The 15,077-nt window shown below is 53.1% G+C and overlaps 1 protein-coding gene across 2 annotated transcripts in view; it reads right to left on the bottom strand.

The window, feature by feature from the left end:
- Window positions 1–15,077, bottom strand: part of SFXN5 (sideroflexin 5) — an 86,147-nt gene that overhangs the window by 17,169 nt on the left and 53,901 nt on the right. For both annotated transcript variants that reach the window (XM_032109839.1, XM_032109841.1), the window contains 3 exons: window positions 12,471–12,586; window positions 10,275–10,360; window positions 1,700–1,817 (listed from right to left, as the gene is read on the bottom strand). In XM_032109839.1, the coding sequence (XP_031965730.1) occupies window positions 1,700–1,817; window positions 10,275–10,360; window positions 12,471–12,586 (320 nt within the window). The remainder of the gene's footprint in view (window positions 1–1,699; window positions 1,818–10,274; window positions 10,361–12,470; window positions 12,587–15,077) is intronic.

Here is a 15,077-nt window from a genome sequence, read left to right as displayed (position 1 = left end):
GAGAAATTACCTGTCACCCAGGAAGCCACAATTCCGGTGGGAGGTGTCCCTGGTCATGGCATGGAGCAGGAGGGTGTTTAAGGTCCTCCTAGCCCAAACCATTCCAGAATTCCAGGATTTTGGGGGAACAGTGGCCTTGTCACCTTTGGAATAAATGAGGTTGGTGGCACCTGCTGTGGTCTTGCTTCCCTGATTATCCTGAAAGGAGACCTCTGAGGAGAGGCCACGGCCACCTCCTGGTGGTACAGCTGCCTTTCCTAGAAATAGGGAGGGAATTGGAAATTTCCAGGAAAATTGCACCAGGGAAGGTTTGGATTGGATATCAGGAAGGAATTCTTCATGGAAAGGGTGGTCAGGCAGAAGAACAGAGGTGGAGTCCCCGTCCCTGGAGGGACTCCAAAGCCGTGTGGATGTGGCACCTGGGGACACGGGGCTGTGCTGGCCCCGGCAGGGCTGGGGGAACAGTTGGACTGGATGGGCTCAGAGGGCTTTTCCAGCCTTAAAATCTCTCTGACTCTGGAAAAGGAGCAGATGGGATGCTCCGTGCCCGAGTCTCCTTCGCACAGGAAGGTTGGACACGCTCCAGGCTCTACCTCGAGCAGGTGTGAGACCTGGCAATGCTCCTCAGCCTTTCCCAAGCAGGACCTCGGAGCAGAACCTGGGATCAGAGCACAGAGCTGATGGCCAGGGAGCCGAGGCTGAGCTCCTGCCAGAAGGACCACCAGGCTCTGGGGATGCACAGGGCCCGGGAGAGGCAGGGGAATCGCATTGCTCCTGCAACTGGGGCTTGTGCAGCCTCTGACTGCAATGCTGTGTCTGCTCCTGATGGAAGGGCTCCAAAAACGATGTTGACTAATTAGAAAAAGTTTAAGGAAGAGCCATATGAATCATTAAAGCTTCAGCAAACACGTCTTTTAGCAAGAGACTCCAAGACTGAGATAAATTCAGGTTCTTAGAGAGAAGGGACGGTTTTCTCTCAGCCTGGAGACAGCAAGAAGGACAACAAAGAATTCCCAACATGTCTGTCAGTCAGCACACGAGTGTACAGCAAGATTCCCTGGCTGGAAGTCATGGATGAACCCATCCAGACTGAAAAAATACGAATTAATCTGCAGACAGACAACTCCTGGTCAGCCCTTCCCTGACATGGAAAGAACCACAGCAGGGTCCTTGTTTGACAGAGGTTTTATCCCTTAGGAACAGAGACCTTCTCTGGAAATGCACAGATTCACAACCAGGAAAAGCTCCAATCACCAAAATGAATGACTTACAGATAAATCCACCCGAGCAATGTGCTCAGCTGAAGTGGTCCCAGTGATTGCATTGGTCATCCCCCGTTTCCTTGGCTGGTTTTCCTTTGTTCACCCCCAGGCTGGGTCTTCCCAGGAGATGAAAAAGGAAAAGCCCTCAAAGAAGCTCTGGGGACGAACACCCACCTCAAATGGACGGCCCAGGCTCCTGGCTTCATGGACAGAGCTTGGATTCAATATTTTAACTCCAAGGAAACTCCTCTGTGAGGGAGAGGGGCCTTCACCTGCCCAGTGACACTGCGCCGTTCACATGAGGAATACTGAAACCAGCTCCATGCAGGAATGGAGGAGGAGCCACAGGAGCAGGACTGATATCCAGGAGGGCAATACTGATACAGGAGGGTTTGTACCCCCTGTGAGACCCCGGCAGTGACCAGACACGCACTGACCTCGGACATCTGCGGGAAGAGGCTGATGGCCAGGGGCAGGGCCAGGCCAAAGGCAGCGAGGCACACGAGGCTTTGGACCGGGAGAATCATCCGGGGACGGGACCTCAGGAGCGAAGTTCTGCAAGGGAGAGGCTTGGTTAGAGAATTCCATGGACAGGGGCGTGCAGGACATCATCAGATGGACACTGGTGCTCACCTGGGCCCGCTGAGGCCTCACCTGAGGCCTCTCCTCACTGGTGTCGGGCCCTTCAGAGAATCATGGAATGCGTTGGGGTGGAAAGAACCTTAAAGATGATCCGATCCCACTCACTGCCATTGCAGGGACTCCTCCCACCAGCCCAGGGTGCTCCAAGCCCCGTCCGGCCTGGCCTTGGACACTGCCAGGGGTGGACACCTCTTTCTTAGCAGGTCACCACCAACTGCAGCCACACACAGCCCCCAGTTCCAGCCATCCCACCCCGGGGCGAGGCAGACGAGGTGACCTGGCCACAGGTGTCACCTGCAGCAAGGTGGAGCTGATGCCCAGGGGGCAGAAGGAAATCAGGGCCTTGAGAGACACGGGGAGCTCTGGGAGCTTTGGAAAAGAAACTGGAAAAGGCACGCATGGCTTCATCAATGGGGTCATAAAGCTGTAAACTTGACAATCCCTTAATTTGTTAAAAATCCAACATCCGCTGTGGCTGACGAGGATATTTTTAGCATTTGCTGTTCCCAGGGGACTTTATGGGTTCAAAACTTGTTAACAGCAAACACCTGAAGATACTTGCAAGGTCAGGGTCTCATAATGACCCAAAAGGATGGAATTTACACCGGAAAACTGGGACAACGTTTGGCTGGTAGAAGCTGGTATATTAAATATATTCCAGGAGACAGGTCCTCAGGCAGCTTACCAGGGTTAAAGGGGAAAATATAATTCCTGAGGGATTTATTCTGGAGCTGTTTACAAAAAGGATCCCTATCCTTTAAGTGAAAAAAATGAGAATATAAACCAACAAGTTGACAGTGAGTTTTGTTGGGTTGTTCAGCGTGTATGAGCAATGTGGAGAGGGAGGGGATTTGCTGCTGGGTTATTTAGAATCCAGGGAAGGGCTGGAGCTGGGTCAGGGCAGGCTCAGTTTGGATATCAGGGAAGGTTCTTCCCCCAGAGGCTGCTGGGCACTGCCCAGGCTCCCCAGGGAATGGGCACGGCCCCGAGGCTGCCAGAGCTCCAGGAGCGTTTGGGGAGCACTGCCAGGGGTGCCCAGGGTGGGGCTGTTGGGGGGTCTGGGCAGGGCCAGGGGCTGGGCTGGATGATCCCAGTGGGTCCAGCTCAGGATATTCCACGATTCCATGATCTCCTGGTGAACATCTTCCCTCTGGGGTGATCACAGGAGCGCTCCTTCGGTGAGGGGAGGTACCAGAGATGGCACCAAGCCCTGAACATCCCTGTGGTGACATCATTGGGATGAAACCATTCCCAATCCATGGTGCACCATTCCCAGGTGCCAGCCAGCCCTTCCAGCCCAGGGCCTGTCCCTGCCCTGCCTCAGCACGGCCAGCCCGGGTTTGCAGCCAGGTCAGACCCCAGGTCACCGCAGCCCCTTGCTCCACGTCCAATGCTGGCTCCAAAGACACCTGGGGGAGCCAAAGAGGGGCAATTCATCCCCTGCTCCTGCCTGGGCACACTCAGCCTCCTCGCCTTGCTGAGAACTGCCTTCATCTCGGCAGCTTGGGGGAAGTGGGGAGGGCAAACGCTCCAGAGTTGAACTCCTCCAACAGCGCAGCTCCTCGCTAATAAGCTCTCGAGACGGAGTTGATCCTATCAATTTGTGCTGTGAAAGTCAAGCTTCTGTTCTCCAATATTGAGCTGCTTTGTGCTGCACTGAGCATGACTGAATCTCAGATTCTCTCAGAGAAGCCTGCAAGGCTTTGTCCAAGCAGGAGAGCAGGGTACCAGTCCAAGCAGGAATGGTTTCCTGTCCAAGCAGGAATGGTTCCCTGTCCAAGCAGGAGAGGTGACCTGCTCCACACCCTTTAACACCTGTCCCATTCCAGGACTGCCCTGGATAAGCTGGGATTATCCCTGGGATGCACAGGGGCAGCTCCTGGAGCTGGTTGTTCTCCTGCTGAAGCTGCTGTGATCCGTGAGAGCCCTCGCTGGGGCGATGCCAGGAGCAGCATCCTCCAGGCCTCCCTGGGGTTCAGTTTAGAGCCAAGGCATCACTGCTGACACCACCCCTGATATCTTAATTTGGAGCTGCACCCTCTGTAATTACTGCCCTGCTGGGGACCTGATAATCACCCAAGGAAAACCTCAACCAATTTAAAATGATCCCGGGTCCAGCCCCCAGGTGTGACTTGCAGGGGTGCCTCCAACTCAGGCCAGTTCAAATTACAAGGGCCGACCTCCTAATTAGGAAGAGTTATGGCTTGATTTAAAAAGGAGAGCAGACTAATTAACACATGTAGTGTAATGTCTTAATTGGGATTCAGATTGGAGAATTTGTGCGGTTCAGAATAAATGACTCATAATTAGTCAAGAGGTCCAGTTTTCTTCTGTCCCTGGGATCCCTGCTCCCGACACAGAGCTCGGAAGGATGGGAAGTTAAATATTGCATTTTGTGAGCTGTCAGCTGCAAAGCAAATCCCTCTTTTCACCCATTAACCCCCCGTCGGAAGAGAATGATGAGGAGCTTCCAAAGGGTTTCACTGCGGAGGATCAGCACAGATTGAAAATAAATAGAATTAATATCCACGTGGTGAAGAGGGATTTCGTTCACAACACTGCCCTGTGTGCTCTGCCAAAGGCGTGGGTCAGGGAACGGGCAGGTCTGGACCTTCAGAGCCCCCCGAGAGCCCAGCTCGGGCAGCTTCTGGAGCCTAACAAATCCCAGGACGAGTAAGGTTGGGAGGGAGGTCACCCAGCCCAGCCTCCCTGCTCAGGCAGGAGCACAGAACTCAGGGTTGTGTCCAGATGGATTTTGAGTATCACAAAAAATACTCAAAAAAGAGATATTAAAAATTGGATTGCTGAACATCTCCAGAGATGTTCCAAAAGCAAGTGAAGGAGCCTGATTTGTTCACAAGAGCAAAGCCCATCCCACCCCACCACAACTGTGCAGAAGTATTGGTGCTATTTCATGGGAGAACAGGAGTTTTAGAGACTTCACCCCACACACAGGACAGGAGCAGCTTTGGGATTAAACCCTGGATTGGATAAGCCAGCAAGGAATTGGAAAGTTTGCACCAAGAGGTCTCACGCCTGAAAGCTGCAGGAGGACAAGAGAATCCTGGAATCATGGAATGGCTGGGCTTGGAAGGGACCTTAAAGCCCATCAGGGACACCTCCCGCTGTCCCAGGGTGCACCCAGCCCTGTCCAGCCTGGCCTTGGGCACTGCCAGGGATCCAGGGGCAGCCCCAGCTGCTCTGGGCACCCTGTGCCAGGGCCTGCCCACCCCCACAGCCAGGAATTCCTTCCCAAGGTCTGACCTAAACCTCCCCTCCCTCAGCTTGAGACCATCTCCCCTTGTCCTTTCACTCCCCGCTCTTGGGAAAAATCCCTCTCCAGCCCCCTTTAATACCAATATTTTGTGGTGCCCGATTTTAAAAGCCAACACTTTTGGTCTGTCTCATTGGCATAACTGATCCATGTTTCTCCCCTGACCTTTGGATGGAAAAGAAAAGGAAATTTTGCAGCACTTCCCTCCTCTTTCTCTTTTTCTTCAAGCTTTGCTCCTTCACGCCTTCAAACCCCCTAATGCCTCTTCCTGCTGCAGTTTCCCTTTACAAATTTTGCTGAGAGGACACTGCAAGAGGCAGGAAGACGCTGGGAACGCTCAGGCTGAGTGCTGAGGGAGGCACCTCAGGCAGCCGAGCCCTGGGCTCCCGTCTCCCGGTGTCCGTAGGTACAAACACACACAGACAGTACATCTGCTGCGCGGAGACAGAGTGTTGTAGCTCTTGTAAATACACCTTCATTCAACTTTCATCACATTGTTCATTAGTGGTTTAAATTTTGCATAATTTGGCAGCTGCCTCTGGCGTTTTTCAGGAGGTGCTGTAATTTATTCCATATGGAAGTCAGGCGCTGCACTCCGAAGGAGTTATCGGGTGCAGTGAACCAGGGCTGTATTTGTCGAGGAGGAGGTGTCAGATGCTAAACTAAACATGACAGGAGTGAACCCGAGTCTCCCAGCTGACAGATTCTGTGGGGTTTCTGTGGTGTTTGCTATAAACAGGTTCAGAGGCAGTGCAGACACCGCGAGACGCCGGCGCTGCCGCGGGGCACGGGGAGCACCGGGGCTGGAGCTCGGGGGATCCCGAGGTATCCCAAACTCTTCGGAACACCCCTCTCATGTGCCAAGGAAGTTTGGGATGCCAGATCCCCATTCTGCCAGGTCTCTCTGCTCCGTTCCCAAGCTCTTCTCACTCATTTTGGGTCATTTTGGGAAATCTGAGCTCTATCAGCAACCAGCAGCTCTGCTGCCCCACCCAGCCAGGCCACCACTGTCCCCAGCCCGGAGCTCCAGCCCTGAGCCCATCCAGAGGACACAGCAGATGCAAAACGAGGGAGGTTGGGGGATTTTTGTGCTTGATTGACACCATTAAAGGAGCAGTTTCCGTGTTTACTCCGGGAACAGCCCCAGCAGTTGAAGGTGTCACTGCTGGCAGCTGCTGAGCCCAAACAAACTTCACCGAGGGCTCAGCCGGATGGGGACTTCGGAGGAAAAGCACCTGTGGGAACACCCTGCGCTCACTGACAGGGGAATATCTCCAGGAAAAGTCCATGGACACCAGGGTCAGGAGGGCCTCCTGCCCCAGCCACAGCTCTGCAGTGACAAACACAGTTCAGGCTGAAGAAAATGCCCTTCCAGCACCACAAACCACTGGCTGAGCACTGGCCAGCCCCCAGGAAAATCCATTTTTCCTGGTGCCACTGATTTAGCTCAGCCAGAGCAGCTCAGCAGTGTTGATCCAGCCTGGGAGCACTCAGATTTTATGGGATTTACAGGAAAACAGGCCTAGGAACTGCTGCTTAAGGAAGATTGGAGATGAGGAAGAGCAGAAATGCTCCTCTCCCGTGGACACAACTGTTCTGCTCCCGTTTCCCCCTCAGCTCCTGCCCATCGCCAGCAGTTCCAGCTTTGCCTCTTCACAAACACTGCCCAGCCAGCTCCAAGCCCTTCTCCAGTGTATCCTGACATTCCCGAGCTCTTGGAACCTTCTCAGCCCTGCTCTGTGCTTCAGACCCTCTGAAAGGTCTTCTCTGAGGGGCACAGAGCAGGTTTAAGGATGTAAGAAGAGCTCAGGTTCTTCGGTCTCCACTCAGAGATCCCCCAAAGCAGATGCTGGTGATGGACTGAGCTTCTCCAACTCTTGGCCAGGCCACAGGAGCCAAAAATTTGGGCAGTCCCACCACAGAGCTCAGACTGAGGCTGCACTTAGACCTGGAGTGTCCCACACAAACCAGCTGCAGGACGGGCTGCAGCTCTGCAAGGAGCAGGGGCCTTGGATGGTGGCTGGGAGCAAACAGCTCCACTTCCCAGATTTCACTGTAATAACCAAACAAAGGAGTGTCTGAATAAAGGGAAATAGGGATGAAGAGCCCAACTTCCTGCAGTGGAGGCAGCTGTCCCCACACCTGTGTGACACGGGGGCACCAAAGAATTCCCACTGTCAGCTCTGTGCCACGGAAGAGCCGCCCTCATCCCACAGACATGGCCAAACCAATATTTTTCCGTGTTAAAGTTGCCAGCACAGATATTATTTATAAAACTTCAATGAGAATACATCTGCACAAAATAACTGACACCGTGTTCCCTGCATGGCATATGCAGGCTGAAAATAAACATTGATTCTATATGTTCCCTGCTCCAACAGAGCGTCCAAGCAGCAGGAAATGCATGAAACATGGGGAAAGAATGGGAGCGCGGCAGTGGGAGGGAACATGGAATTACTTGGAGAGCAGGGAAGGCGGCCCCGGGAGTTAAAATACACAGCAGGCAGAGAGACGAGAGGAGCCAAGAGAGCTGAAAAAAATGGCACAAGAGACGGGAGAGGCAGCTGGGGGAGTTAAAACATGCAGATGGAGAGATGGCTGGGAGAGAGGAAAGACCTGGATCCGAGCGGAGAGACGCGACCGGGAACTGGCCACTTAAAATAAACTTTGGGAGGAACGAGGCAGGGAGAATTCCTGGGACCTGAAACCGCTGCTGGGAGCAGGGGCTGGCTCCTGGAGGGGTGGGAGTCCCACCCAGCTGAGCTCCATCACCCACCTGGGACCATACCAGGCATGGGAATTGTCCCCTCCTTCCCACATCCCAAATGCCATTGGAAGAGCCATCCCCTCCTTCCTCAAAATCCCAAATGCAAATGACTTGGAGGAATCATCCCCTCCTTCCCACAATCCCAGATGCAAATCCATTGGAGGAATCATCCCCTCCTTCCCACAATCCCAGATGCAAATCCATTGGAGGAATCATCCCCTCCTTCCCACAATCCCAGAGGCAAATCCATTGGAGGAATCATCCCCTCCTTCCCGTATCCGAAATGTAAATCCATCAGAGGATCCAGGCTGTGACTCCTCATTCCAGCTCTCCAGCCTCCAAATAATGAGTAACATGTTCGTCCTTCCCATTTATAGCCCCTGTAGGGATCTCCATAAATAAATGGATAATGCCTGTCTGGATCTCACCCCCATTAAAAACACCCTCCTCCAACTCAAATCCTACTAAATTCAACAAGTTACACTTTTCCCAAATGCTCCAAAGCTTTTTTTCCCCCAAATGAGCTTTCAGCTCTGCCTGAAGCCCTTGGGAATCAGTTCTAAGATCTGTGAGTTGACTTCAGATCCCTCCCCACGTCCCAAGGGTGCTCCAGAGGTGCCACCACCTGCGGCAGCGTGGCCAAGCCACACCTCAGTCCCCATCCCGGCTGTTTCCCATTGCCAGCCTTCCAGGAATCCAAGGATATTTGATGGCAAAGGAAGCAGGCACAAAGCTCCGGGGAGAATTCAGGCAGGCAAAAGCAGGGCCTGGGTATTTTTGTACCCACAGAGTTTTGTGGCTGTGAGAAGGAAAATTTTCTCTCCCAAATGTGAATGAAGTCTTTCAATCAGTTAAAATGATGATTTTTTTTTTGAGGGCAATCTCCTGTAAATGTACAGGTAAGATCAGTTTTAGTAAGGCCTGCACTGAGCACAGGTGCATTTAGCAGAACTCACATCAGCCCAAGGATTTATGATGCCCCCAAGGACAAAGAAACGATTTATTGGTGTTATTTTGCTCCAAAGGATGGAGCAAATTTCACCATCGGTTTTGCTTTGCCCCCAGGTGCCAATCTGATTTTACTGTCAGGTTCATTGCAGCCTGGGGATGCCCCAGGACGGGCCCTCAGCGTGTCCTGCTGGAGACAAATATTTCAAATAACAAATTGATAACTCAGAGAGGAGTTTTTTACAAATTTCTCTGAATTTTGGGCACATGGAGGATTTGATCTGTGGATACCCAGCAAAGGTCCTCTGAAGCAATGAAATCATTTGTCCCATTTGGGTGTTGATCTTTTTTGGGATGGTGAAATGGGAACCAGTTAAAGCAGTGGGAACACACAAAACCACCTCGGTGCCCAGCCTCAGTTCCTACACATAACCCAGAGTAAGCCCCGAGTAAATTACTCCAGAATAAGTTACTCCAGAGTCAGCAACTCCAGAGTAAGGCACAGTCACTCCCAAGCACATTCCCAGCAGATCCCACAGGGAAATCACGGCTTGGGGACCGTGTGGGTGACAAAGGGAGCAGGGAAGAGGCTGCAGAGATTTTGTTCAGGAGGAGAATGAACATTTTGCACAAAATTAGGGGGGTGGAATCTGCTCCTCATTGGAATTAGATGGTCTTTAAGGTCTCTTCCTACCCAAACAATTCCATGATTCCATGGCCACCTCTGGCTGAACACCAGCCGAGACCTTTTAACCTCTGCCGTTTGCTAAGTGGAGAACTGCAAGTCACGGACAGTTTTCCACTGACTCCAGAGGGTTTTGTCTCCCACTGACCTTGCACAATGGGTTACTCAAACTGCTGGGGTGTCAGGGATGAGTCAAAATAACCATGTCAATATAAAACTTCAACAGGCTGGACATTGCTCCAAAACGATGGAATGTGGCAATTTAATAAGCAAAAAAATGGATTTGGTGGATGAAATTTGAGGGGGGACCTTGTGGCTCTGCACAAGTCCCTGACAGGAGGGGGCAGCCGGGGGGGTCGGGCTCTGCTGGCAGGGAACAGGGACAGGAGGAGAGGGAACGGCACCAGGGAGGGTTTAGGTTGGATTTGGGGAAAATTCCTTCACAGAAAGGGTTGTTAAGCATTGGAAGGAGCTGCCCAGGGGTGGAGTCCCCATCCCTGCAGGGATTTCAAAGCCCTGTGGATGTGGCCCTTGGGGACACGGGGCAGCGGTGGCGGTGCTGGGGGTGGTTGGACTCGATGACCTTGGAGGACCTTTCCAACCTGACCTATTCCATGATTCCATAAAATATCAATGCCAACACCCACTGAGGACCTCTCCCCTCGGGAATCCCCCTTCCCCTCCGGCAGCACTCACTTCTCCAGCACGGACATGATGATCGGAGGTAGAACCAGTATAGGCATGGGCAGGACCACCCTGGTCAGGGCTGTTTCCAGCAGGGCCTGTGGAGCAAACACAAACAAACACATCCAGACATCCCAAACAAACCCAGAACGGACCTGCTGGGCTCAGGAACGGCTCTGCTGGGCTACTTATGGGAACGAAGGGATCAGTGGGCACTTCCAGCTTGGCCAGGAGCTGTTTGGTCACAACATTCTGGGTCACAAACCCGGCAGATCAAACAGAGACACCCAAGAGCTTCCCTGATTCCACCTGATGCGACCAAAAGTGTCCAAACACCCTGGCACAATCCCACACACACCTGCCAGGGCTGCCTGCAGGGAGGAAGGGAGGTGGGACAGCTGCCTGCAGATGTTGTAGGGGAAATGTTGTAGGGGAGATGTAGAGGGGGAAATAGAGGGGAGATGTTGTAGGGGAAGTGCTGGAGGGAAGATGTTGTAGGAGAGATGCTGTAAGGGAGATGTCATAGAGGAAATGTAGGGGAAGTGTCGGAGGAGAAATGGAGGGGAGATGATGTAGGGGAGACGTTGTAGGGGAAATATCCCAACAGGGGCTGAGCAGCAGCTTCGACCCTTCCTCCCTGAGCTGAGTGTTGATTTCAGCTCCGTGCTCGGGGAGTGCAGCCCCTCACTGCTGCTCCAGGGACTGCTTTTAACCCCTGCTGGCTCCTTGCAGGGCACTGTGACCCACGGGGCTCTCCTCTCCCAGGAAAACCCCAACCACGGAGCTGCAGTTGTCCCTCCACTGATCCTTCCCTCCTGGCCAGACTCACCAGAAGGAGCCAACAGAGCAGCAGGATCTGGATTTATTGAGGCCCAGGGATCTTGCAGGGCCTAAAGGGGCTCCAGGAGAGCTGCAGAGGGACTGGGACCAAGGCATGGAGGGACAGGAGGCAGGGAATGGCTTCCCAGTGGGAAAGGGGAGCTTGGGCTGGGATGTTGGGAAGGAATTGCTGGCTGGGAGGGTGGGGAGGCCCTGGAATGGAATTGCCAGAGCAGCTGGGGCTGCCCCTGGATCCCTGGCAGTGCCCAAGGCCAGGCTGGACACTGGGGCTTGGAGCAGCCTGGGACAGTGGGAGGTGTTCCTGCCATGGCACTGGATGGGCTTTGAGGTCCCTTCCCACCCAAACCATACCAGGATTTTATGTCACAGGGATTTTATGTCCCATCACAACAAACCCCCAGAGAGGGACAGAGGGGTCACACTGAGGATCTGCCACATTTTACATGACAAAAACCAGGATTAACCCGTCCAGGAAGAAGCACTGGGATTGGGTGGCAGCTGAGCAGAAGTTCCCAGAACTCCCAAATTTTCCGTTTCAGCTCCACCTTCACTTTTAATCTTTATTTTCTCTTCCAACCATCAGGATGGAGAGGGGAAAGCAGGTCCTGGAGCCAGCTAATGGAATTGAGGAAAACTGGCTCCAAGAAGTGTCTCGGAGCACTTCAACAGATTGTTTGAATCCCCCTGTTAAACAACAATATGGAGAGGCATTAGAGATCCCCCAGCTCCTGCCGAGGACTGCAGAGCCGTGCATTAATTGCTGTCTCTGGAGTGCCTCAGGAGCCTTGGACAGAAGGAGGGAGGGAAATGCCAGCATTATATTATTAACTCCTGTGCCTGGGCGTGTGCTGGGTACAGCTCCACGTCTCACTGAGAGCCCACTTGGAAACAACAGCTCAGGAGGATGCTCAGGAGGCAGAACTGCTCCGAGGGGTGGAGAGGGAACAGCTCCAGGCACGGAGTGGGTCCTGGGGAAAGCAAACCAGGTGTTAACAAGGGTAAAAACACCTGGCTGCCCTCACCCAGCTTCGGGTGGCAGCTTTTAATGCAGGTTTGGCAGGGGAAGGGGTGAAAACTGCTCAGCTCAGAGCCTGAGCCCTCCTCGTCTGGGAAAAGGTGTGAGGGATCTCTGCTGGGTACTCCACAAGGAACTCCTGTGGAAGCACCAGGCACAGGATCTCCCCAGGGTCAATCTGAGCCCCTTGAAATCTTCAAGGCCAGTCCCCAAATTTCCCCACACGACACAAGTCCTCTGGAATGCTGCTCTCCTCCATTCCCAGCTCTTTAAGCCATGGATTCCAGCGGCTGTGGGGTGTGCTGAGCCTGGAATCAGCCGTGCCCAGCTCACCCAACCCCTCGGGCACTCACATGTTTGGCAGCAACTCTGGAGGAGCCTACGATGTTCCCATTGTTGTCCAGCACATCGATTCCTTCTTCCAGCTCCGTGTGCCTCATCAGGACAACGTTGCAGATGTTGGCACTGGCTGAGGAGGAGAAAGGCAGGAGGATCAGCCCTGGTCAGTCCCCACCAGCAGCTTCTGTGTGCCCTGCCAGCCCTCCAGATTTCCTTCCCTCAGTCTGCTGAGGGGCTTCCCTGAGCTGCTCTGATCCCAAAAAAAAAAGAGATGGGATTCTCAAGGAGAGTAATAACCAATTTTTTCTTTTTCCTCTGGGAGAATAAGGGCAAATAGGACAACTGGAAGGTCCAGTGCAAGGTGTCCCTGCCTGTGGCTGGAACTAGATGGTCTTTCGGGTCCCTTCCAGCCCAAATCATTCCATGATTTCACACATTTTAGGGGAAAAACGGCTCCGTGCACCAGGACCTTTCTGACCCCCACTCCTTGCCCAGCCTGTGGCTTTTGAGGCCTTGAGGTGACCCCAAATTCTGTCTCTCAAATCTGATCAGGAGCTGGGGTTGAGCACCCCCCTCCAGTGTGCAGCCCCTCTCCGGGGCTCAGGCACTTCCCAACTTCTCCCAAAGAAGAGCTGCTAATTCCCACAGAACTTTTGGGCTGATCAAGTGGCATTTTCCAGCACCCCCCACACCACATTTCCCTGCAAACTTTCCACCCAGAACTGAGACAAACCCACTGTTGCTGCAAGCACCAAGTGCCTTCCAAAAATGTGTTTCTGCACGGCTTGATGGGTTAATATTCGCTAATTAATCTCAATTCATGTCATATAACAAATGTCTAATTTTTTGAGGGTGGTGGGTGGGTGAGCCCTCTCCGAAGGCAGCTCTGTGCAATCAAGGATGATTTGTGGTGACAAATGCTCCTTCCACTCGAGAGGGAGAGGAACACACACACACGCACACTCTGTCTCTCTCTTTAATATTCCAACTACCAGACCACTCTTCCCATCTATCAAAATATCTGTGTTCCCAACCCTTCAGTTCCTGAATCCCAGATCAAAAACAAAACAGGCCTTTCATTTAAAGAAACTTTAGCCCCTGGGTTTTTTTCGTTTTTAACACTCTCATGCCCCGTCCTTCTCGTTGTCAATCACAACTGAGCAGATAAAAACCCCCCAACGGAGCTGCTTTGGCCAAGGGCGCCCTGGCACAGAGTTCCTGACAGAGCCAGGATGGCGTGTCCAGACCTGGCGCTCCCAAGATGCTTTTCCAAGGCTCTGGATTCCCTGACCTGGTCCCAAACCCAAAAGCTGCTTCCAGCCCGTTCGTCTGAGACGAGCGACTCACGTAACCGCTCCCCTTCTGCTTTCTGAGGAAGCAGAAAGTGCTGCTAATTATGGCTAAACTTGGATTTTATGGACGTCTCAAATGCACGGGGAGGGGTGAGAAATAAATAAATATATGTGCAGACAAAGTGATCTGCAGGATCCGGGAAGAAATTGTGATAATATGGCCTGGAAACTGCGGCTGTGAAAACACTCTGAGGCACACTGGAACCTGGGCTCAGGCTCCAAACCAAGCCACCACCCCACTCCTGGGGGTTTGTAGATATTTTTTCTATCCCAGCGTGCTCTCCACGCTCTAAATCTGTCCTTGGGCATCACCTAAACACAACAACTTTAACCCCACACACACAAAAAAGCCCAAGGAGAAGAAATCCTTCCTTCCTCTCCCTTCTCTCCAATGAAGATCTTTCTATCTGCTGTAATTTCCTTCAGATCAGGTTTGGGGTGCAATTTCGGGGATTTTGTGAGAGTTCTTTCAGCCATGCACACCTCCAGTACAAGGCAGACCCTCACCAGTGACACCCTGACCCTGGGGACAGCCGTTCACACCCAGTTCTTGGGAAGAAAAGGGTGAATTGGGTTCCTTGCATTCCCTGGGCACCGAGATCCTTCCCCTCCTCATCTCCGAGAAAGGATCCAGCCCCTCCTTGCTCAAATTCAGGCTCCAAGACCCTCCTTGCCTTTTCCTGCTCTTTCCACGGAACCCCTTTACCCCCAGAGGATGCTCCACCACCAATCCCAAACCCCTTTTCCAGCAGGGCAGCCTCTGGCCCTGCAGAGCCTTGGCCACCTCCAGGAGCTGCCTCCTGGGTTGGTTTCCTGCACCCAACCCCTGGACCTGGGTGGGATTTTTTTGGACAATTTGGGATTTTCAGCTACTACAAATTAACTTTGGAGGAGGGTGAGGGCATGGCCTGACCCAGCACTGCTCCTGCTGAATGTGTCCTCCAGGCAGAACTTCTGCAGGTGGGAGTTCACTGAGTGTGCAAACACAACCTCAACATGACCTGGGGATGACACACCCCGTGCACAGCATCCCTGAGGGCACCACGACCTTTCCCAGCACCCATCCCAGCTTCCCAAAGCTCCACAGAGTCCTTATGAACATCCCTGCTGGGAGTTTGGGCTGCCTTCCACCCCAGCAGCAGCTGCCCCTCTCCCCTGGTAACTCGGGATCAGACTCTCAAGCTTGGATGTCCCTCCAGTTTCCCAGCTGCCTCCAACCAGCACAGCTCTGGAGGTCAGTGGAGAGGGAGGCAAGGAAGGGATGGGGAC

This window comes from Corvus moneduloides, chromosome 5 (assembly GCF_009650955.1).
Source record: "Corvus moneduloides isolate bCorMon1 chromosome 5, bCorMon1.pri, whole genome shotgun sequence".
Taxonomy (NCBI): domain Eukaryota; kingdom Metazoa; phylum Chordata; class Aves; order Passeriformes; family Corvidae; genus Corvus; species Corvus moneduloides.
The sequence above is the reverse complement of the archived record's forward strand: the minus strand, read 5'-3'. Positions and strand labels throughout refer to the sequence as shown.